Genomic DNA, 23944 nt, shown 5'->3' on the forward strand with positions numbered 1-23944 from the left:
AAGACATGGAATTTTACCAAGCCTTTGGAAATGTGAATACAGTATACTTAAGAGTACAAAAGAGGTATATGTACACGTACTCTCTAATTACTTTTTTATTTATTTATTTATTTATTAAGCTTCACAGAATAAAATTCTGAGAGGTGTTGGCAACAGGATCGATGCATCCTTTACAAGGCCAACACCTCCAGAGTACATTTAAAAACAAATAAAGAATCATCACTAATATCACAATACATACAAGAAATGACAATAATAACAATAATAGCAATAAAATGACAATAATGGTGGTACATGTAATAACAAAGATATTGAAAAGGACGGTTTGTCTATCTTGTGCAGCATTAACAGGAGGTAGTCCATGTACATATGTTGTTGATGTCAAAGTGTGTTGTCAGAAGAGATCTGTAATGTTCTGAAATGGATCGCTTAAAGCGTTTGGTTGAAGAGTTCGGAATTAGCCTGAGGTGTCTAATCTCTGTTGGGAGGGCATTCCATATTCGGACAATTCTTGAGAAAAAAGAGTGCTTGAAGGTTTCCGTGTGACATTTTCTTGGGGTCAATTTGGCCAGAGAGAATGCCCTTAGGAAAGGGTGCGGAAAGGATAAGTAATCGTTGACGTCTATTTCGTAATAGCCTAAGAAGCATTTAAAAATGAAAACTAAATCTAGCATTTCACGTCTATATGACAATGGTAAAAATGTACACTTAAGCAATCTTTCTTTATATGTGAAGTCAGCGGAATAGCTATTGAGGATGAACTTGGATCCTCGCCTTTGTACACTCTCCAGCCTTTCTATTAGTTCTCGAGTGTGGGGAGACCACACCGTCGAACAGTATTCTAGTTTACTTCGAACTAGGGACACAAAGAGAGCTTTTTTGACAAGCAATGGGGCATGGAAGCCCAAAGACCGTTTGATGAAACCCAATGTTGAATTGGCTTTGGAGATGATGTTTTGAACATGAAATTTCCAGGATAACTGACCAGTTGCCGAAACTCCTAGGTCGTTGTATTCAGAGACTACCTCTAAAAAAGTGTCATTCATTTTGTATTGAAACTGGATTAGATTATTTCCCCTACCTATTGATAGTAACTTACATTTGCCTGCATTGAACTTCATCATCCATGTTTTGCCCCAATTGTACATGTTATCAATGTCTTTTTGGAGTGATATACAATCAATGACAGTTGAGATATGTTTAAAACATTTAGAGTCGTCTGCATACAACGCCATTGTATTACTGACTACAGAAGGAAGGTCGTTTATGAATAATAGAAATAGGAGCGGCCCAAGTATGGAACCTTGGGGGACTCCTGAGACAACTGGGAGCCATTCGGAGTGCACATTCTCTACAATAACTCGTTGTCTACGACATGACAAATAACTTTAACTGTTAGCCAATGAATGGAAGGTTCTGGTCTGTTGCAACTAAGTATGAGTCAAAATGTAGCTGTAAAAATTGCACCAAGGACATGATATTGTATAGATGTTATTCCAAGAACCAATGACGGGCCTGATTGTATGGATGTTATGTTTAGCACCAGGGACAAGTCTTATTGTATGGATGTTATGTTCAGCACCCGGGACAGGACTGATTGTATGGATGTTATGTTCAGCACCAGGGACAGGGCTGATTGTATGGATGTTATGTTCAGCACCAAGGACAAGTGTGATTGTATGGATGGTATGTTCAGCACCAGGAACAGGTCTGATTGTATGGATGTTATGTTCAGCACCAAGGAGAGGTCTGAACGTTATGGATGTTATGTTCAGCACCAAGGACAGGTCTGATTGTATGGATGTTATGTTCAGCACCAGGAACAGGTCTGATTGTATGGATGTTATGTTCAGCACCAAGGAGAGGTCTGAACGTTATGTATGTTATTTTCAGCACCAAGGGCAGGTCTGATTGTATGGATGTTATGTTCAGCACCAGGGACAGGTCCAACTGTATGGATGATATGTTAAGGGACAGGTCTAATTGTATGGATGTTATGTTCAGTACTAAGGACAGGTCTAACTGTATGGATGATATGTTAAGGGACAGGTCTGTTTTCATAGATGTTATGTTCAGCACCAGGGACAGGTGTGATTGTTAAGATGTTATGTTCAGCAATAGAGAAATTTCTGATTGACGTGTAGATGTTATGTTCAGGGACAGGTGTGACTTATAGTCCTAAGAGTACAAAAACAGACATATAGACACATCAGGTTAGCAACTAACATCACCATTTGTTTGACATTATCTCCCACAGGAGAACATCCCAGCTGAGGTTGAGGAGCCGGCCAGAAGAGCCAGTCTGGAGGACAAACTACTCACTCCACCGTCAGGGGGTATGGAACTCTTTCCAAACTTGTTGTACCTGTTTCTATGTTGATATAATGTGTTAAAGCCTGAGATGTTAATTCCTTCTAGTACAAACATGTAAGTAGTAATATATAACCCATGGCAAATAAATGAATGTCTTATGTACGTATGTATGCTCAAGCACTAAAGAATAAAAAAGTACTGTGAGTGATAGTCATTTGCTAGGTCATGTGAAGTGAACTGAAGAAAAGTTAGGATTCTCTTCAAGTTTTTAGTTAATTTGGCAGCATGTTGGTTGTACGGAAATATACCCTAACTTGCTAGTTTTTTTGTAACACAGGTTAGCGTAGAAGGAAATTTTTGGTAAATTCTCTAAAAGTTACTTTTGTGGGATGGTGGATAACTTTCCCTGTATGGTGGGGACACAAATACGTATACAAAAGCAAGGTTATGACATTTTCTTTGGTCTGACTACAGAGCCAGTACAGAAGAGATACCGCGCCACCCCTGAGCGTGTGGAGCTGGAGAACTACAGGAAGACCATCTACGAGACGCAGGGCCTGATCCCTGAGGAGACACTCACGGAACACAACCTCATCGGGACCATGCAGGCCGGACAGGAGTCCGAGGAGGACTATGAGAGCTCCAGGTAAGTCTCGTCAGCAGCGTGTGTGTTGGAAGTTTTTCTTTGTGTTTGGATGTAATCAGTGCCTGAACAAGGAGGTTGCAGTTCTCCCTTCTCTGCTAGGTGGCACTGCTAGAAGGTACCATGGATAGAAATGTCACACAACTAATACAATTATGCATTAACACCAGGCTTTTAGCTTGGATCTATGGACAGGGTGTTCAAAAATTGAAGGGGGGGAAGTCCTTATCTATGGTAGCTTCGCATGTCTATCAATTTCCATACTGTCCCAGTGTTTGGTATGAGAGAAAAACAACAGTGGCAGTGTGTGTGGCGGGAACACATGAACATGTGCATGTACATACCAGGGAAACAGGGTGTCCTCTGGGTACAAAAGGAGGGCGTCTAATTTATTTGTTTTCTAAGTGTAGGGCGTCCTGAAGACGCCCTGACACCCTGCTAGCTAATAGCCAGATTGACACATATATAACTTTTGAAGACTTATGCTTGAGTCCAGTAACTTCAACAGTTCTTCTGCATTCGTGGAGGTGAAACTTCATCTGTGCTTTAAAACTGTTTCATAAGATCATGACATTGTTTTCTGTGTTTTTAGCTCCTCAGATGAGATGGATTTTGAGGAGACATCTCCCATGGATGTGATGTCCTGGGCCAAGAAGGTGGAGAACGCAGCGTCACTGGGGAAGTCCAACCTACTGCACATGGACAGTAAGGACCCCTCTTTGGATGCAGGTAAAATATCATTAACAACTCTTACTGTATAACACATTTTATACAATAAAGCTGTTTGCAGTCAGTACCAATGTACAAAGGAACCAATGTGCAAAGGAACTCAACAGTTTTGAGATGAATTTAATGTACAAACAGAACAGATTTGATTACAAATTGAATTTCTTAAAAACTATACAGTATACTACATGACATTGTATGCTGTATATTGAGATCTTTACTACATGACCCAAAAGTTCCTGTATCTGCTTAGAACTATGTATTTAGAACTCAATAATTTATGCATGTACAGTTATTTTACCAATGTGATGAAACTATCTATTGAGTATGCTATGTTGCTGTGGTTGGTGAGCTTTTTCTGTTTGCATGTTGGGTTGCCAGTACCTTTGCTGCATGGATGAAGTGTATCTATATGTGCACTCAACTTTTATGCTTTTTCATTGTACATGTAGACTAGAGGTGTTTACTGTAGTCTGCTTGTTGACAATTTGAAGGTTTTCTGAGCATGGCAGCTTTAATTACCCAAACTTAGTGATTCTAAGTCTCTAGCCTTGCTGGAAAGGTTCTAAGCTTTGTTGTGAGCATAGCCAAGGTTGGCATAGCAAAGCACTATTGGTGTTCACATACTCTATAGCATAGCATGGCATGTCATGCTGTGGGTTTAGAATTAACTGTTACACGGTAGTTGTGGAAAGAGGCTTGCTTTTTGAGAAATATGCTGTTCTGGAAACTGCATGGCAGTTATAGTTCAAATTGCATGGCAGTTATAATTCAAACTCTGCTTGCTGGAAGTACCCGGTACGCAGTCAAGTAACACGTTTTCCTCTCTCTGTTGCACCGCAAACTCCTGTCCAGTCTCCCTTGGTATAAAACCTTTCCTCTTCCTTCGTTGTGCAGTGGTGATGGTGTATGTGTTGTGTTTGCTCATATCACTGTGTTAAATTGTCACCTCCATGCTGTTTGTGGCGCCTCCATATGTTTTAGTCCTCCATGTACAACTGATCTTTTGGAGTTTTCTTGCCAGTAATGTATCATTTTGCAACTTATAAGATACAGTCAAAGCTGTCTACAATGACCACGAAAGGACTTGAAGAAAGTTGTCACATTATACAGGTGGCCACTATAGACAGGATTCTTAAAACCTGAGTTATTGGAAAAGAATAACCTAAGGAGCCACCATAATGGCCACAATTGCCAGGTGGTCCTTTTGCAGAGGTGGTCACCAAGTACAGGTTTGACTGTATCATTGAAAAGATGGCGGAAGTTGAAACTCCTAAAGTTCAGTCGCTGAGAGGACTTGTCTGTACGTCAATGTGTGTCGTTCTGTGTGTAGCGCGCCGAAGGTTAAACCGCCTGTCCCAGTGCGTTCCTATCGAAAACGTTGAGGACCTCGTCTGGCTCGAACCCTCGCCATACCGAACGCGCCAGTCCGACTACGAATATGAAAGCGGGAGTGATTTGGAAGGTAGTTCTGGGGACTTCGGTGTTGGTTTCTAATACGTAGCTAGCTAAATCCAAACTACTCAAAAGTCTTCTTGGTGTGGAAAGTGACTGGGAGACTATAAAGAAATTCTTACAATATGAGCTGTTTGGGTAAAGAGAAGCAGTCTGCATGATGCAACCTCTCTCTAACTACATAGTGCCAACCATTTGTTTTTCCACTTAGTGCAAAACGTTGCATGTTTTAAATGTACATCATGCCTAATGTATCCCCTGATTTCTGTTTGCCCAAACAGCTCTTACTTGCTCAAACTTACACATACTTTGTGTATCCTCTTTTTCTGTGATATAATATATGGTGGCGGAATCATCTTTTGATATTTCACATCATAAATGATATCTATAAAGCAGTGGGACAGGTGCTCCTTTCCCAGATATGGTGTCTTCATCATACTATCATGTTAAAAATGTGTACGGTAGTTGATATACTCATCATAATTAAGTGATCATAATTACCATACGTGTATATGTTGACCCCTTGTGGTGTCCAAGTGCTTACAATTGTGTAGAGTGTTATTATTTAGCATTCATGGCCTTTTCTTGGGATTCAACAGTTTTGCTTTTTGGTGCTGTCTTTGATTAATACATTTCTCAAACATGCTCCAATCTCAATTTTCCTACTTTTTAAGCTTCTAAAAATCATTTTCATGAGACATTTACCCTCTATTATGCTGACCTACTGCTTTGTACATCTGTACTGTACTGTCTCTCTCTTTTCTATGCCAATGCACTGTGCTACATGTCTGCTGTTTCCCTTTCCTCTAATTATGCTGATATGCTGTTGTACTTGTCTTTGCTGTTTTTTCCCTCCCCCTATGCTGACCTCCTGTAATCTATGTCTGTGCCATGTTTCCCTCCCTTTCCTTCCCCTTTGCTGTCTTGCCCTTCTGTATGTCTGTGCTGTGTTCCCCTCCCTTTGCTGACTTGCTGTTCTCTATGTCTGTGCTGTGTTCCCCTCCCTTTGCTGACTTGCTGTTCTGTATGTCTGTGCTGTGTTCCCCTCCCTTTGCTGACTTGCTGTTCTGTATGTCTGTGCTGTGTTCCCCTCCCTTTGCTGACTTGCTGTTCTGTATGTCTGTGCTGTGTTTCCCTCCCTTTGCTGACTTGCTGTTCTGTGTGTCTGTCCTGTGCTTCCCTCCCTCTATGCTGACATGCTGTTCGTGTGTCTGTGCTGTGTTTCCCTCCCTTTGCTGACTTGCTGTTCTGTGTGTCTGTGCTGTTTCCCTCCCTTTGCTGACTTGCTGTTCTGTATGTCTGCTGTGTTCCTTCCCTTTGCTGACTTGCTGTTCTTTGTGTCTGTGCTGTTTCCCTTCCTTTGCTGACTTGCTGTTCTGTGTGTCTGTGCTGCCCCCCCCCTGCTGACTTGCTGTTCTGTGTGTGCCGTGTTTCCCTCCCTTTGCTGACTTGCTGTTCTGTGTGTGCCGTGTTTCCCTCCCTTTGCTGACTTGCTGTTCTGTGTGTGTCTGTGCTGTTTCCCTCCCTTTGCTGACTTGCTGTTCTGTGTCTGTGCTGTGTCTCTCTTAGCTGAGTCAGGAAAGTCAGACAGTCTGGGTAAACTGGTCCCTATAGAGTCAGGCGCTGATCTAAACTGGCATCTGTCACCAGTCTCCCCAGAAAATAGAGGTACTTCCTGATGAATAACTGCTGCATGAAACAAACTCTCTGCCAATAAGCTAGTTCATGGTTTGAAGTGCTCATGTGCGGGGTGACACATGTGTGGGTGATATGTCAAAGTTGAAGGCCTCTTAGCAATATGTCAAAAATGGGCAAGCCTTCAACATTTACATATCACCCACAGTTCATCACACTGCTCGTGAGCACTTTGAACTATGAAATAGCTTATTCTATCAAGACAGATATAACTGACACTCCAATACATGTGCTAGATAGGTCCATATTAGTTATTCCCTCTCCCTTTAATGACTTCCTTGTAAATGATGCTTCAAATCTGTTGCCCTATACAGCCTTTCTTACTTAGTCTGTCTACTATGTACATACATTGTACAAATCTACCAGTATCTCTATATTGACTCGAAATGGATGTATTTCTCGTCTCATGCTATTTTTACATGTTTCTTTCAAACAGAGCAGTCGTCATTATCAGCTAACTGACCAGAATTTCAGCACATTACAGTGCTAAAAGTGGAGAAATTTCATTGTACAATAAGGGTATTCTTAATCTAAGATATAAGTCTTTGCTGTATGATAACATTTTACTATTCTTCATACGTTTCTCTTCTATTTGTGTGTCTACCTGTCCTGTCTGTAACTGTCCTGTCTGTGTCCTGTTTGAAGAGCCTACCCAAGAGGAAGTGTATGAGTCCTCTGAGGACGAGGGTCCGCCACAGTGGCAGGAGCCTCTACACATTTCCACCACAGAAGAAGGTAGTTTGTCTGTGTTTGGGTGGACTTAGCTGCAAACTTTCAATCAAAATGCTTTAAAGCAGACATTTAAATGTGTTTAAAGGTGTCTTAGATTTAGAAGCAATTCATTGAGTGGCAGGAACCTCTCTACTCTTCTGCTACAGAAGAAGGTAGCTGGTGGTCAATAGAATGAAGTTGACTATTTATAGCTATACAACATTATTTTTACTAGGTGGACATAAAGCTCTGCAATATTTAATTCAAGATGCAAAGAAACTGTAAACTTAGCTAATTATTCAGTGCCTCATTGGCAAACGGGCCATTTTATGTCTCTAGAAGTTAATATTAAAGCATGACTGGATAAACCTAGACAGTATCATTTTTGATTATTGGTGGCTTTTTTTGTGATGAAATTGGCTGCTAAAAGAGTTTATCTCCTTCTTTTAGAATGAGGAGCTTTTTACAGATTTGGATTACAATGTTTGCTTTGGATGGTATAGCATTATAATGAAGGCCTCTCTTTGTTGTTTGAATGATATTTATTGTTGCATGACTAGAGGGCTTGTCTTGTGGCTATAGTGTTTTGTGACACAGATTCTTTGGTGATTTCATGATACATTAGGTCACAAACTGATTTCTGTAGGCATGAGCATGCAGTGATGTTTTTCACACATTTATGATCAAAAGCATTGTGCACTTGTCAGCACTTACTGTACCAGTGGCAAGCTGTGTGTTCTACCATGGGTAGTGTTTGTTATTATTGGCACAGGTTGTACATAACTAGAATATGTCTCTGACTCTATATCTCTCTCCTCTTGCTGTCTTTCCTTCTGTCCGTTCTGTCCATTTCTCCTGTCCTGAAGAACATGAGTCCAGTGACGAGGACGACATCAGTCCCGTGGAAACTCGCCCTTCGGAACTCCTTTGGAGGGTGGTAGATTTTCCCTACCTTCCAGGTATTCCTTACCCGTGCCTTAAGAACCTCACAGTCTTGCAGTGTTTGTGTCCATGTCTTGTAATTCACCTCTGAACTTTGACCTATCACCTGTTCTTATTTAGTGTCTGTAGTATTATTTTGTATGACATTTGTATGCAGTTCAGTTGTATTGCTCTCTTAAGGTCTTTTCTTTCCATTTTGTTGTTGTTGTTGTTATGGTTATGGTTACAAGACAAAGTGTTCTTGCACGTGGTATGTCAATGTGTCACATGCTTTCCTATACCATCATTTTGCAGTTTACAGTATGTGTGCATGTGTTTTGTCTTACCTTGTAGACTCTGTGATGATGGTGTCTAAGACTGTTTAATTTCTTCCTATGTGTACAAACTGCATGGGTACTTACTCGGACAATGTTCGAACATTTTTGCATAACTGACTTGTGTAGAATTTTTGTGTATGGTTACATCTTTTTCAGCAAGACTTGAAAAACTGCTCTCAAATTTTCCATACCATACATGTCAGTGCTAGTGTGCATCAAAAGGTGTTATTCCAGTTGACTAACCAAATATGGACTACAGACACAGGTGTTGATGGTGTGTTGTTCTTTGTAGAAAAACCTCAGGGTGCTGTGGGTGGAGCCACAGCATCTGAGGACGAAGAAGAGGAAGAAGAAGAAGCAGAAGAGGAGGAGGAGGAGGAGGAGGAAGAAGAAGAGGGCTCTGAGGAAGAAGAAGGTTTGAACATTCCACAATTTGCAAGGAAAAAACATAAAGTGTCACTCTTTCTGTCTTTGGTGTGTGTAACGGTAGTATACAAAATTTATTGTTAGTTCAATCTTTTAGACCCCTGTAGTGCCTAGTGGTACATAGGGCAGCAAGTTTCCTTGTTGTTTCAGTGGCTGGGTATATTTTAATGTACTTGAGGCGCCTCCTCAAACTTCAGACCCCCATGTTACGTCCCGTCCTAAAGACGGGTGCAGTCCCAACCGATATGCCCTTCCCAAGATTGAATCAGAAGCAGATAGTGAGATAAGCCATTGATAGCTAGTTATCTTTTCTTCTCACTGCAGAATCCTCTGAAGAAGAGGATGAGGATGAAGAGGAAGAGGAAGAAGAGGACCAGCTGAGTGAAGTGAGTGAAGGGGAGGTGCTGGACTGGCAGGAACCTCAGCCTGAAGAGGTCCAGGTATGCCAAATGACCTATGACACATGTACATTGTAAATTATGTTCTGATTCTTCCTATAAGACTACATGTAAATACTATAGCAAAGTGTTCAAGCAGGTGTTTGTGTCACATGCAAAAGACTAAGTTTTTTTTTTTATTATATCATCTGTTACAGCCGCTGCTGTTAGCTATGATATTTACTACTTCGTATTGCTGTTTTATGTAAATTTTAAAGTTCAAAATTGCCACAGCCTCAGCAATTTATTACGTCTTTAAGCCCTAGTTCCCCATCAAAATATGATTTCTTGAGGACTTCCCCATAACAAGTGTGGTTTTCCCATTTTTGTGTGTGCACAAGACGAGTGTATGTGTGGTTTTGTTTCATTCTGTAGAGATATACTAGCACTGCCATGTGGGTCCTCAGTAGCCCCCCACGATCACCACCTCCAGCAGAACTACGCAGAGACAGGCCCAAAATAACAGTAACTCATCCAGAAAGTCCAAACGAAGAAAAGACACCCGAAAAACCCACTGACTTGTACTCCAAGTTGTTTGGTGGGAAGGTATGACCGCAAAGACCCCCCTCCCACGTTCCATGGTGGAAGAAGCATGGTTTCTTGAATTGTGTGGTTTCCCTGGGTTGCTCGGGTCATGGCACGGTGATTTCACACCTTTGGTCAAAGGTTAAGGCTTGATTTTTTTTGTGGGGTCAGGGTTCAAAGGTGAATGGTGTTGTGTGAAGTTCACAAGGGGTCGAAGGTCTGTTGGCATGGTGACTGTGGTTTGAAGGGTTTAAAGCAAAGGGTCAAAGGTGAAGACTTGCGTTACTGTTTTAGTAAAGGAATGTCACAGTTGTTTTAACCAAAGGAATGTCACAGTAGCTGTATCATGGGACGTAACTGAGAACTAACAGCAACTTGTATTGCAGATTGAAAATGGATGTCCACATTTTATGTATCATCAGTTAACCTTTGTTTCTTCTTCAATGCATCTCAGGACTTGTTTTGTTTTTGCTAAGTTCTTGTACCTTGTGTAGGTACACTTCTAAAAACATGTGATATTTTCAGGACCAGAAGAAGGTGAAGAGTCCCATCGGTGCCTTCCTCAAGATCGATGAAGAGGAGGGTTATGCTGTCAGACAGGAGCCTCCTGGTAGCCCCAAAAGGCCTAGAAGCCCCCAAATGAGCCCCAAAAGGCCCAGAAGTCCCCAAATGAGCCCCAAAAGAGTCAGAAGCCCCAAACTGGACAGAAAGAGGGAAGAGAACAAGGAGGAACAAAAATGGCAGCAGGAGCACATGAGACTGAAGAGCTCCCGCGAGGTATGTCTCGGGACCACCCCAAAACAAAACTAAACAAAAACAAACAACACAACCTCACACTCACAACCAGACATGCTGCAGACTCTCTTCTGGTTACAACTCAGTCTGTATTTTAACCTTCAACCAGCCGAGATATCTATTTGACACCAAATTTGTATCGTTTATGGGGTCAGACAGCAGTGAAAAGGTTAATGTAAACTCTGCGTTGGCTATTATAGTATTAACCTTTTCCCTGCTTCCTAACTCTGTAACCAATAGGAAATAGGGTGCGAAACGGCTACTTCAGGGTGCTAAAGGTTAAAACAACAACTGCAAACCATTTGTATGCAAAACAACGAGGCCTGCGCCTCATTCAAACATAAAGGACCAGTGTGGAATGTGTGATCTTCTTTCATTTATTTTGTATATTATGAAAACTGTTGCGAGTTTGAAGAATTTGATTCTGTAGACCAATGAGTGTCTGCAGCAACGTAGCTGGTGGACACACCCTCAACAGACCCACACACACACCTGACCTCTTCAAACTGTCATCTTTCATCCTGAAATGGTCCTAGCCAATGGGAAATCTCATACTTGTAGCCTCCTGATTGACATTGGAGTGATGACTGTTGATTAATGTTATTTCATCAAGAATTCATCATTGTAAATGATGCTATGAGGATGTTTCCAATGGTAAGACTTCAGGATGAAAGATCTGTCCTAACAATTTCTCTTTCTTCATCGTAAGTACTTCCTGATGTTTCTCATGACTATGATGCTTGAGTGGTGCATGGTTGAATTTCTTGTCTCTCATCTCGACAGTTCCTTCTTTCCATACTTTCAGGTAGCTTAAAACTGCTTTTAAGGAATGTTTTTGCTTACACTGTGCGTCATAGATAGCATTGACAAACACAAGACACTGCTTGGAAGGTGGCTAGCTAGTTTTGTATGTCAATAACAATCCTGTTAAAGCATAGTTGTCGACTGTTCTGGATTAAGCCATGCAGTAAGGGCTTTATTCACATGACAGTGAGTGCAGAAATACAGGCAGTAGAATTGCTTATTATAAGCTATTGTACAATAATTGTAGTTTGCTTATAAGAAATAGTAACAGTAATATGTGCACAGATGCTATCACTATCAGACTTTTGTATATCCTTATAAAGGTTGTCCCCAGATGTGACTAGTCCATTTTTGAAAGCTTACACATAAAAAAGATTTGCAGAATTTTGTTTCAAAATCTACAGGATAGACTATGTCCAAAACTGGAGTCTCAGAAAAGTCTAGAAAAACACTGGGGGCATCCAGCTTGTCTTAAATGTATCTATTGTCTCTCAAATTCTCTGACATGAATCTTCACTTCACGCACTACATTTACATCTCATTCCTACAACATCATTACCCTCACATAAAGAAAAACAAACAACAGAAAACATGATGAAAGTCCAGGTTTGTTGCGCTGCTTGTTGTGGTAGCTACGTAGACTGTAGTGAAACTGGTAGTCTTATTTTATCTGAACTAGAATCTGCTGAGGTCCATCTTCGAGTATGACCCAACAACCTCGGCAACAGGCCCTAGAAACTCGGAGAAAGTGAACATTGAATGCAATTCCGAGGACTTGTATAGGAGGCTGTTTGGTAAGGTATGGACTCAGAGCGATGTTGTACTGTGCATGACATTGTGGTGTATAAAGGGAAGAAACCCTCATCTGACAGCCCTTATGTTCAATTGGTCATGGCGCTTTCATTAACAACTACTTACTGTGGGCTTTAAGGTTTGAGCCATGCCAAATGATGGGTAAGGGCCAGATGAGTTACGCAGCAACTTAAAAAGCAACAACGAATCACTAATCAGGCAGGGGTAGCCTCAAACTAATGTGATACACCATTCTCTACATGTTTGACTAAAAGGCTTCATGTGTCTTCAGAATGTTTGAAAATTTTACTGCAAAGCATCCGTTTTTTTGGCTTATCGAAGTCTTACTGTAATCTGATACAGCATCAGAATATGAGAATGGTGTATTGCAAAATGACAGCCCAAGAAATGCATGCTTTGTATCTGTGATTTTTTTCTCCCCAAAGTAGTCAGATCATTCTAGTCCATTCTTACTCATCATTCCAGACTAGGAGTCCATACCACCAAAGTTCTGATGACAAAACTGCTGATTTTTTTTCAAATCTCCCTCCCTCCTCACCACGAATCAACAATCAATGTTTAACCAACATGTAGTGGCATCTTTCCTTCAGTTCTTCCTCTGCTGCAAATTCTAAATCAAAACCTTGATTTGGATATCGCTTTGAGCCAGCAAGGACAAAGTGGCCTCTTGAAAGTGAAACATTCAACCCTTAGAATTTGCAGTGGACGGAGACAGAGGTTTGCACTTTGTAGATCTTCATAATTCTTACATTTTCTTGTCTGTGTCAGGAAAAACTTGAACTTTCTGATGAGGAGTCGTCAGAGGATGTAGAGGAGCTGCAAGCCTCGGAAGCGTCCACGCCATCTCCGGAACGGCCGACGGAACCACCGGTACCAGAACACGAAGAAATCAGAACTCCTGAACGTCCACCACAACAGCCGCGTGCTGATCTTGAAGGGTCCTACGATGCCAAGAAGTATCTCACTCCCGATGGCCAGATGCCGCAGCGATCCCGTGGACTGAAAGCCTTGGCTCTCATGGGGGAGAGATTCTCTCAGTTTGACAGTGAACCCGCAACCCCTACAAGAGCCATGGAGGATTCCAGCAGGAGTTATGTCAGTGAGGGAGAGGCTCATGGACCGAGAAGGCTGTATGGTAATGAACCAAGGATGGACATATTAGGAGTCGAACAGGGTGAGTCTGATGATTGGGTAGACGGTGGGTCAGCTGAGGCACCCCACAGGAGGTATCCGTACCCAGACCGGGGACTGAAGTTGGATCTGGGAGGAGTTGAAACGGGTGAATCCAATGATTATGAAGAAGTCCCTGAGGTTCATGGTGTTGAGTACATCTCCGAAACGTCTTCTTCGGAAGAGGGTGTTGACGAAGGCAAGCTGGTGCACGCAGACTCTGTTGAGAACCTTCGCAAGAAGAAGACACCAGAGATGAAGAAGAGCCCAAGGACTGCAAGAAGGAATAGATTAAGAAAGGACAACAAGAGTCCAAGAGTCCAAACTACACCACCTCCACCTCAAGAAGAGAAGGATGACCTTGTGAGAACTTATGAAGAAGCTCTTGCCAGGAGAGAAGAAGAAGGTCCACAGGAAGAACAAGAAGCTGTCTCTCCTTCTAAGCAGTACAGGAAGAAGAAGCCCATGGTTCTTGAGTTGACAGACTCTGCCGAAGACGACATCCAAATGTACGAGGATAGGCTGGCAAGGATGGAAAATGAGACTGAAGAGAAGGAAGACGAGGAACTGGAGAGGTATGAAGACAAGTTGAGGAAACTTGCCGCCCAACCGTCTCCTATCCCCTCACCTTCCCCTCTTCCCTCACCTGCAGCCTCTCCAGTGTCGTCTCCTTCTCCACTCCCATCCCCGATTGACTCACCCATGGACATAAAGAGAATAGAGGACATGTTGGACCAAAGGCCCATCTCCGTTCTCGACGACAACGAAGACGAAATGGTGAAGACATACGAGCGACAACTCTCTCAGATGGAGACCGAAGAAGAGGTCAAGGAAGTCAAACGTAAACTTGAACCTCTAAAGGATAGAGAGAGTAGGGTACGGTCCCTGCCCAGGTCGGAGTCGGACTTTACTATCTCTACGCCTAGTCGGTCGTTGGCGTCGTCGCCAGCCTCCTCCGTTGAGATGGAGATGGAACCACTCCCTGTGTTGAAGGAGGAAAGAGAAGCAGCAGACTCAAACAAGGTGGACACCATGAACAAAGAGCTGGAGAAAGGGTTTCAGGAGATTCATGATTCTCTCATGGACTCACCAACGAAGGGAGCCAAGAGCAACCGGCTGGAAAGTACATCCAGTGACTTACCCATGGTCACACCACCCTCAACGCCTTACGGGAAAGAACTGTCCTACCTAAGGTCGCCGACTACATCGGAACAGAAGCCTGTGTATGACAGGACGTCTACTGGAGCGAAGGTTGAGAAGTCCACTCAACTGTCAGTGGACAACGGCAGCATCGAAGACATTCCATTTGTCGATGATGGCGAAATCGAAATCGAGGTTGCAAAAGGGTTTGATGACTCTAGAGAAGAGTTTTACACGCCTCCTACGACGCAGAAGCCTAGAAGACCACTACCGACTCTTCCTAAAGACATTGGTGCGTCACCGGCCAAAGTTGGGAGGCCACTCCCTCCAAGGCCGACAACAGAGCCGGCCGATGAGTCCAAGAAGAAAGTGGCAACTGCGTTGGAGAAGGCGCAAACCATTCGACAAAATCTTGAGAAGCTCAAGATGGATGGAGAGATGCTGCTGACCAAACTCCAGTCGAAGAAGTCGCCAAAGGATGTCGCTGCAGAACGGCAAGCAAAGTATAAAGTAGACGAACAACCAGCTGAAGCTAAACCTGCACAGCGGAAGGACGATAAACCGAGGAGAACCAGCGATGCCAAACCAGGAAGGGCTAGACTATCAGAGATGGCCAGCAAGGTTGACAATAGAATAAAGAAAGACACAAAACCAGCAAAGAAAGAAGAAGCAGCGAAACCTACCCCCACCAAACCGGAAAAGACCACACGCAAATTACCCTCTGAGGAAATCGTAGGACGAGCTAGACTTGCATCCTCAGAAAGTCTCTCAAGTAGGAAATCTTCCACTGAGAGTATTAGTTCTTTAGGAGAGACAGCAAAAGATAGGAAGAGTAGCAAGGCACAGCCTGGTAGAAGAGTCTCCACAAGTAGTACGAGTTCCAAAGAAGGTGGCAAGACGCCTCAGTCAGACGAGAAAGCTAAGGCTGAAAAGAAGGCTGGCTTTAGGTTACCGCTTAGAGGGAAGGAGAAGAAGCCGAGTGCCAAGACGTCTCCAGCAGCTAGCGACCCTCTTGTCTCTCCGGCTGCCAGTAAGCCTCCTATGGGGCCAAGTGCCACCAAGAAAAATGTGCCAAAGACGGATGTAAAAGGCAGACCTTCAACAGGTTCCAAACTAGCAAAAACTGCTGGGAAAGAAGGTCAGGATGCCGTCGGTAGAAGACTGAGTAGAGAGAACGGTGGTACAGCTCCTGTCAAACCTAGGGCAACAAAGACAAGTGCCAGCCGGGAGAAAATTGCAGAGGGGAAGAAGCCCGCTCTTAAGGAAAGGTCGCCAAGCAAAGATAAGCTTCTTGACACCACAGACAGTGCAAAGACCAAACTTGCAGGAAAAGAAGGCAAGGCCCTTAAGAAATCCACTAGTAAAGAAAGACTGTTGGATTCAAAATCAAAGGTTTCCAGACCAAGAAGTGAAAGTAAGGACTCAAAAGACTCAGTGGACTCTCGCCCAAGGAGTGAAAGTAGAGACAGCAAGGGAAGTGTCAGTTCTCAAGAGGGGAAGAGAGATAAGAAGAAGTCTCCAAAGGAGTCTCCAGCTTCCAGACTACTCAAGGCACTCACTCCCGGCAAGGCTAAGTCAAGGGTATGTTCATATTACTCATATCGGTCCAATATATAATGTACTTGGAAGTATAGTGAATTTCAGTATGCTATATCAGGTATTACATGTATATTATTATTGATATCTACAAGATGGATAGAGCAAGAAAGCACAGGGTCAGATTTAGCTATCTGTCGGGTGTGTCAATCCAATGGCACAGATCAGATTCGGCTGTCCATAGCATGTGTCATTCCAATGACACAGGGTCAGATTCAGCTATCCGAGAAGCGTGTGTCATTCCAATGACGCAGGGTCAGATTCAGCGGGTCAGATTCAGCTATCCGTGAAGCGTGTGTCATTCCAATGACAAAGGGTCAGATTCAGCTATCCGTAGGGTGTGTCATTCCAATGACACAGGGTCAGATTCAGCTATCTGTAGGATGTGTCATTCCAATAACACAGATCAGATGCAGCTATCTGTAGGGTGTGTCATTCCAATTACACAGGGTCAGATTCAGCTATCCGTAGGGTGTGTCATTCCAATGACACTGACACAGATCAGATTCACCTATCTGTAGGGTGTGTCATTCCAATGACACAGATCAGATTCAGCTATCCGTAGGGTGTGTCATTCCAATGACACAGGGTCAGATTCAGCTATCTGTAGGATGTGTCATTCCAATGACACAGATCAGATTCAGCTATCCGAAGGGTGTGTCATTCCAATGACACAGGGTCAGATTCAGCTATCTGTAGGATGTGTCATTCCAATGACACAGATCAGATTCAGCTATCTGTAGGGTGTGTCATTCCAATGACATAGGGTCAGATTCAGCTATCCGTAGGGTGTGTCATTCCAATGACACAGGGTCAGATTCAGCTATCTGTAGGATGTGTCATTCCAATAACACAGATCAGATGCAGCTATCTGTAGGGTGTGTCATTCCAATTACACAGGGTCAGATTCAGCTATCCCTACCGTGTGTCATTCCAATGACACAGGGTTAGATTCAGCTATCTGTAGGGTGTATCATTCCAATTTTTATGGTCTCCTTATGGTTGCATTTATGGTCATAGAATAACAATTATCTCCTTGAACAATGGACTGAAATTTAGTAAAAAAAAAGCTGGAAAGGGCTGAGAGGAAGTTTATTCCACCAAATTTAAGGCAGTATTTAGTTAGAATAGGAGATGTATTTAAAGATTACCGTCTTTATTAGTTATACCTCTGTCGGTACTTATGAGCCAAATTTCTGACATTTCAGACATCGAAAGGTGACACCTTGGAGCTGTCAGCAGTCACATCACCAGAAGAGAGCAAACCTAAGAAAGTCAAGGCAGACAAGAAGGAGAAGAAGACAGAGAAAGGCAAGAGAAGGAGCGAGCCTAAAGACGTCAAGACTAGTACAGGTGTGGACTCACCTGAAATAAGGGTGAATGGGGAGGTAGTAGGTGAGGTGTTGGGTTTCTTTTCTTTTACTTTTCTTTTGTTTTTTTAGACAGAGGGAGGTCATGTATGGTGTGAATGGTTGTAACAAATGTGTGGACCAATTTCCTTTCATTTTATTACACGTTTTGTTTCTCTTTGATTTGATTTGTAAGGAGATCTCAGTAACAATTAGAAGCAAACATTTGATTTCATTATCAATGTGTTAAAACTAGAGAGAATGACATTGTGGACCCTTTTTGAAAATTAGGTTTAGAATCAGAAGCTGATACTAACTTAGTGTACTTAGATAGGGACGTTGTGTTGGCATAACAGTTACATGTAGGGCGTTTGGCCCAGAACCCAGAGGTCCTGGGTTCAAATCCCCTGACATACTAGTACCGAATGTTGTGCCCTTGGGAAAGGCATTTGACACGGCTTTCCTCACTCCACCCAGGTGTAAAAATAGGTACCTGACTTCGGTTGGGGAGGTCAAAGGTGTTGAAAGGAGAGGGTTTGGCTCTGCCTTCCAATACTGTGCCCTAGACACAGTGGATAACCACCCACTGCCCCTACGGCCTCAATAAGGCCAGGTGACTACCTTTACCTTTACTAAATTAAATATAGATTTGTCTCTCTCCATAGATGACAAAGACCAGGTGACCGTCTCGACGTCCCCCGACTCCTTCGACAAGACCTTCCCCTTTGTCACCTACAGGAAACAGAAGGGACCACTGCCAGGTAGGGGTGTACTGTCATTCTGAGCCCAGCAGCATTTAGATTAGGATTTTAGATATGGTTATTATTGTAAGACAATAGCAACCACAGAACTTCTTGGAAATTCAGTTAACCTTCCCGTTTTAGTCTGTAGAAGGCTGATCTAGAAAATAGTTACTAACAAATATATCTTCTTACCAGAATTCAAGCATCTAACCAACTCATCAAGTCAACAAGATCATCATCAATATCAAATTCTATTGATTTATTTCAGTGTATTTGTGAGAACGTAAAAGTTGAACGTGTGTAAAACTTATGTCATTTTCAGACTCAGAAGCAGAGGTAACCCCCAGGTCCAGAGGTCGAGTTCCAAGTAAGGAACATTTCCAGCTCCCATTGGTGAAATGAACAGGGTCGAATGTGAAGGGTCAAATGTGAAGGGTCAAATCCATGCACTACAGGGCTCATACACTCATATAACCACCCTCCCCCAAACTGGAAAAATTAAAAGCCATGCCAATGCTATCTGATGTAAGAATTGCATGTTCAGTTTCTAATCGGACTACATTGTAGTTGGAAGAGTTTCAAAAGTTTGTCAATGGTGTTCAGTTCTTCCCTTTGGGATCCTTTCATATCTATCTCCTCTTTGATCCTCATATTGTTTTTGAAGCATTTCAGTTGGCTTTTTCAGAGAAACCATTGCACAAACTTTTGAAACAGTTCCTAGTGAAAGGAGAATTTGACAGAACAAACTACTAAGAAATAATTGAACAAAGTTTTAATCTTTTTTTCCGAAATAAAATCAAAGCTATAGCCCTGCAGAATGCATGCATTTCATGGAGCGTCAACTTCTTAGTCTCAATATGTTATTAAGAAAACTTTTGTCTTCTCACAGCACGCAAGACAAGAAAAACCCAGGCAGAAATGCTTGGAGAGTCGACAGACTCTTGTGAGGATCTCCTCTTTGTCACAAGGGACAAGATGCCTAGCAGGACTCTTAAGGAATTCGAGGTAACATCTTGAATACTGTCAGCTATTAATGGACACTACTTCTAATACATGTTCAGCTGTTGAAGTTGCAAATTCTGCATTTTGTCATTTAAAGTATTGATGGGATAGAGAGCACATTTTGATGTTCAAACACAGTATTACAGCTTCTAGATTGAAGTTCTACAAGACAAACAGTTCAGATGATAGCTAAGTTTTGTTAAAGCCTTGTTAGATGCCTGCGGGGCTTCGAAGTTTAAGTAAAAGTAATGCGTAACGCGAGCAACATTCTGTAACTTTCCTTGGCTACAGGATCGTAAGGCTCTTCACGAAGAGGAGCTGAATGACAAGATCACGAAGAGGGTCCAGCGGGCGGCGCGTCGGCAGGCACGACAGGAGGAACTGAAGCGTCTGCGTCGAGCGCAGGTGATCCAGAGACAGCTGCAGGAGGTGGAGGTCAAACAGAGGGAGCTGGAGACACGTGGAGTACAGCTGGAGAAGGCTCTCAGGGGGGAGTCAGGTATGTCATAGAGTGGAGATGACTCTCAAGGGGGAGTCAGGTATTTCATAGAGTTGAGAAGGCTCTCAGGGGGAAGTCAGGTATGTCATAGAGTGGAGTTGATATCAGCATCAAAGTTTATTTGTGATGGTTCAGTTTTACATAGTACAGAACAAAAACTTTCCAGAAACCACAAACAAATAGTACATATACTATGTAGATCACATTACGTAGAAATAAACTGTTTGCCAACTAAAAAAACTTCATCAGAGTTTTCAACTGAGTTGTTTAGTCCTCTATCTGAGTTCTGACCCAGTTGCTCTGTACACAAGACCTGTTGAAAATTCCGGTGACACAGGGTCAGAGTCAGCTATCCATAGGGTGTGTCATTCCAATGACACAGGGTAAGAGTCAGCTATCCATAGGGTGTGTCATTCCAATGACACAGGGTAAGAGTCAGCTATCCATAGGGTGTGTCATTCCAATGACACAGGGTCAGATTGAGCTATCTGTAGGGTGTGTCATTCCAATGACACAGGGTCAGATTGATCTGTAGGGTGTGTCATTGTCTACTTCACCGGATCTTTTCCTGGACATCAATAGAATAGGTACAATTGTAGCTATTTCTTCAGATCTAGAAGGGTAAACTAAAATAAGATGGCATTTGTCACTGAGGTACTTTTAGACTTTCATTGATAGAAAAAAGAAAGATGCTCTTCTCTTGCAGTCTACAGCAATAATGTTATTCGAAACATAACTTAACATTGGAAATGCCAATTTGTACCTGAACCATTGTGCCTTTGCCATTCTGCTTTGCATGTACAAATTTGTATTTATTATCTCAGGTAATTACAGTTAGGCTTTACCTTTTTGTAAGCTCTTCTCTTTGACGAATAATTACTATTCTTTGTCCTTCTCCTGAGTTGTTGCTCCTAATGTGATGTGTCTCTCTCTTTCCCTGTCCCTGTGTTCTCCTCTGACCTCTGACCCACCAAAGACTACTACAACGTCTTACACAAGCGACCGGCAAGCCCCTCTTTCCTAAAATGTTGTTTCACTGGCCTAGGTACAGTAACTACTTCTCTTCTTGGATAATGCCTGAGCTGAGATCATAGCGACATCCCACGCGCATCACTGCCTGTAGTCTGATTTTGGCCACCAACTCCCAACTAAGCTTTCCTTACACGAAGTGTCCTGCCCGACCAACCCCTGCTTGTAGTAGTTCGCCTCAAGATTTCTGTAGCTCATTAGCAGTAACTCGTTTTGCCACTATCAAATCATGGTGAAAAACATACAGATTTCTAGAAGTTCTGCTACATATACATGTAGGCTCCCCACTAACCTTTGAAATACATTGTAGCACATTCTTAACAAGTTCATTCAGCCAGTCCAGAAAACATTGTCAACCTGACACAGATACCTGTCCTGCCTTTCTAACCTAACATGACACCTGGGTCCTATCTGTCTTGCTCAGTATTATTTATATCTGATATGTTCCCCCTGTTGGTTGCATTTGCTGGTACTTTGCATTGAAAGTGATGGTAATGATTTTGGTTGATGTAAAAGATTTTAGGTTGCCAACTTGATTTTTGGTTGTGACATACGTTTACACTTGTCAATATTAACAAGCTGAACGATGCTTTGACTTCTTTGGTGATCGTTCTACTAAACTTAAAGAGACTTCTACAGAGTAACCAGATGTGGCCAGATAACCAAGTTTGTAAAAATGCGTCCTGTATAAAGATAGATAACTTACCCTTGTCTGATTCTGCATTCCTTGAATCTGAACTAAAAATTACTTATTAATAAATTGTTTAACTTTCTATTTTTGTATCCCTTCGCTCCTGGTTTATGCAATATGACTATGATATGCTGTAAGTTATATGCCATACGAATTTCCCAAAACCTCTATATTAAGATACTTAAGCATTGTCATTGTGACAGACTAAACCCAACATCAAAAGTAGGTGCATGGAGCTAGTGCACCTCCTTCCTCCCGCTTGTACCTTCTCACCACATGTTCCTAACTCCCAAACCAGCAACACAGTCGTTCAACCACTTACAATACATGTACTTTCAGTCACAAGCTATCACTGCTACCTGCCCATGTATGATTAGCTTGTTCACACACTGTAGAAATGCCTCCCATACTTTGTCTGCAAAGATTTGTAAAAGGCTTAGCATGTATACTATGATATATATACCCTGCAGACCCAATTTCAAATCTAAGGCCACCGTGATGAAAATTTGTTTTGTATGACCCGTGACTTAATGATTGGAATATGATCCACTATGTAAATGTATGAATTGAGAGGTCACGGAAACAAAATACACTCCTTTTCCAAGAGAATTCATTCTGAACTACTAAAACTTTTAGTATTTCAAACTGAATTTCCTTGATAAAGGAGTGTATTTTGTTGGTCACTCAACGATTGCCATCTCTGTGAAAGGGGTAGTATGAAAGTATGAGAACTGTAAGAAGCATCTTGAACCATGTGTAATGTTACAGTAAAAGATGGAGTTCCTACTGTTGTTGTTGTTGTTGTTGTTGTTGTTGACTGTTGTCCTGTGTGTTCCCTCAGGAGAAGACCAGGACGAGGCTAAGCTCATGCAGGAGTGGTTCCAGCTGGTTCAGGAGAAGAACGCGCTCGTCAGATATGAGTCGGAGCTCATGGTGTAGTAAGTACAGCTTCCACATTCTTCTTAATGTCAAATGAAAACTTAAACTCTTATTCTGTCATTGTTGTTAGTACACATGTCCTTTTTTCTATTCTTGATGTCTTGTTTTCTTTTGAGATACCTTGGTGGGGTAATCTGGGAACACTGGATAGTGATACCAAATGTTTAGAAAAAAATCCACAATGATACATCTGTAGTGAGGGTATGACATGACAGAACCTTTAAAGTTTGCACATTGCACTCCCTACTTTGTCTACTGACATTTTCCTAATTCAACCACTATGTCTTGCAAGAGTGCACCCAAATAGTTTCCTTTTGTTTTGAGATTGTACTGTACATAGCTAGCACTTAAGATACATGCATGTAAAAAGGATAACAGTAAGATTCTTAGTTGTGCTGATGTGATTGTTCATGTAACTTCTGTGTCCGTTTCAGTGGTAAAGAGCTGGAACTGGAAGACAGACAAGGTCGTCTGCAACAAGAGCTCAGAGAGAGGATGGCAATAGATGGTAAGGAATGCAACTGTAAAGCATGCATATGTGATAAAGAAAAGACAAAATTGTTCAAAAACTATTTCAAGTTTCCTGAATGTCTGTATCTGGTGTACAGAGATTTTAGAAATGTTGACTTACAATTTGTATCTTGTTGAGGTGAAAAGCTACAAACTGAATACATATTTGAATCGTATTGAAATATGCTGTCTTTTGATTTATTTTCATCTTTTCTATTGCTTTTTTCCCCAAACTTCCTTGTCTCAGGGAAGCATATTATCCCCTATGATAGTAGATATACTGTCCTGCTTTGTTGGTGGCCTTCCTTCAATTATAAATCTTGGTGATGATATTTATGAGTATTTTCTCTTCAAAAATGCTAAGTCAGAATTACATTTTATTGATTGAGAAAAAAATGATTTCTCAGCTGCTGATATGATCTTTCATGACAAGCTTTGAATCAACTAAAATATTTTGGAATATTGATGAAATTATTTTGTCTGAAAAGGTACATTTGTATCGGTGTATAGAGGAGGGTCACCACTCCTTTGTAGTTATTGGTGCTTACTGTTTTCTATGTTCTTCATTTTCTTCTTTCAGTTATTGAGCATCTCCGACCCTTTGGCATATTAGACCTTGTAATAGGTACCTTCAGTTGTTTCTTTTTCCTGATGGAATTTTCTTAGTTGCATGA

The 23944-nt window shown here is 42.0% G+C and overlaps 1 protein-coding gene across 1 annotated transcript in view; it reads left to right on the top strand.

Moving 5' to 3' along the window:
• LOC136421967 (F-actin-monooxygenase MICAL2-like) overlaps positions 1 to 23944 on the top strand; it is a 72589-nt gene that overhangs the window by 42867 nt on the left and 5778 nt on the right. Inside the window, exons 20-40 of the mRNA XM_066409570.1 lie at positions 2258 to 2336; positions 2788 to 2959; positions 3549 to 3685; positions 5016 to 5147; positions 7478 to 7567; positions 8410 to 8502; positions 9095 to 9217; positions 9553 to 9668; positions 10041 to 10211; positions 10716 to 10967; positions 12469 to 12588; positions 13371 to 16493; positions 17717 to 17903; positions 18523 to 18618; positions 18923 to 18967; positions 19490 to 19605; positions 19894 to 20101; positions 21078 to 21146; positions 22663 to 22759; positions 23195 to 23268; positions 23851 to 23895. Coding sequence (XP_066265667.1) covers positions 2258 to 2336; positions 2788 to 2959; positions 3549 to 3685; positions 5016 to 5147; positions 7478 to 7567; positions 8410 to 8502; positions 9095 to 9217; positions 9553 to 9668; positions 10041 to 10211; positions 10716 to 10967; positions 12469 to 12588; positions 13371 to 16493; positions 17717 to 17903; positions 18523 to 18618; positions 18923 to 18967; positions 19490 to 19605; positions 19894 to 20101; positions 21078 to 21146; positions 22663 to 22759; positions 23195 to 23268; positions 23851 to 23895 — 5545 coding nt within the window. The remainder of the gene's footprint in view (positions 1 to 2257; positions 2337 to 2787; positions 2960 to 3548; positions 3686 to 5015; positions 5148 to 7477; positions 7568 to 8409; positions 8503 to 9094; positions 9218 to 9552; positions 9669 to 10040; positions 10212 to 10715; positions 10968 to 12468; positions 12589 to 13370; positions 16494 to 17716; positions 17904 to 18522; positions 18619 to 18922; positions 18968 to 19489; positions 19606 to 19893; positions 20102 to 21077; positions 21147 to 22662; positions 22760 to 23194; positions 23269 to 23850; positions 23896 to 23944) is intronic.

The sequence above is a fragment of the Branchiostoma lanceolatum genome, chromosome 16 (genome assembly GCF_035083965.1).
Source record: "Branchiostoma lanceolatum isolate klBraLanc5 chromosome 16, klBraLanc5.hap2, whole genome shotgun sequence".
NCBI lineage: Eukaryota > Metazoa > Chordata > Leptocardii > Amphioxiformes > Branchiostomatidae > Branchiostoma > Branchiostoma lanceolatum.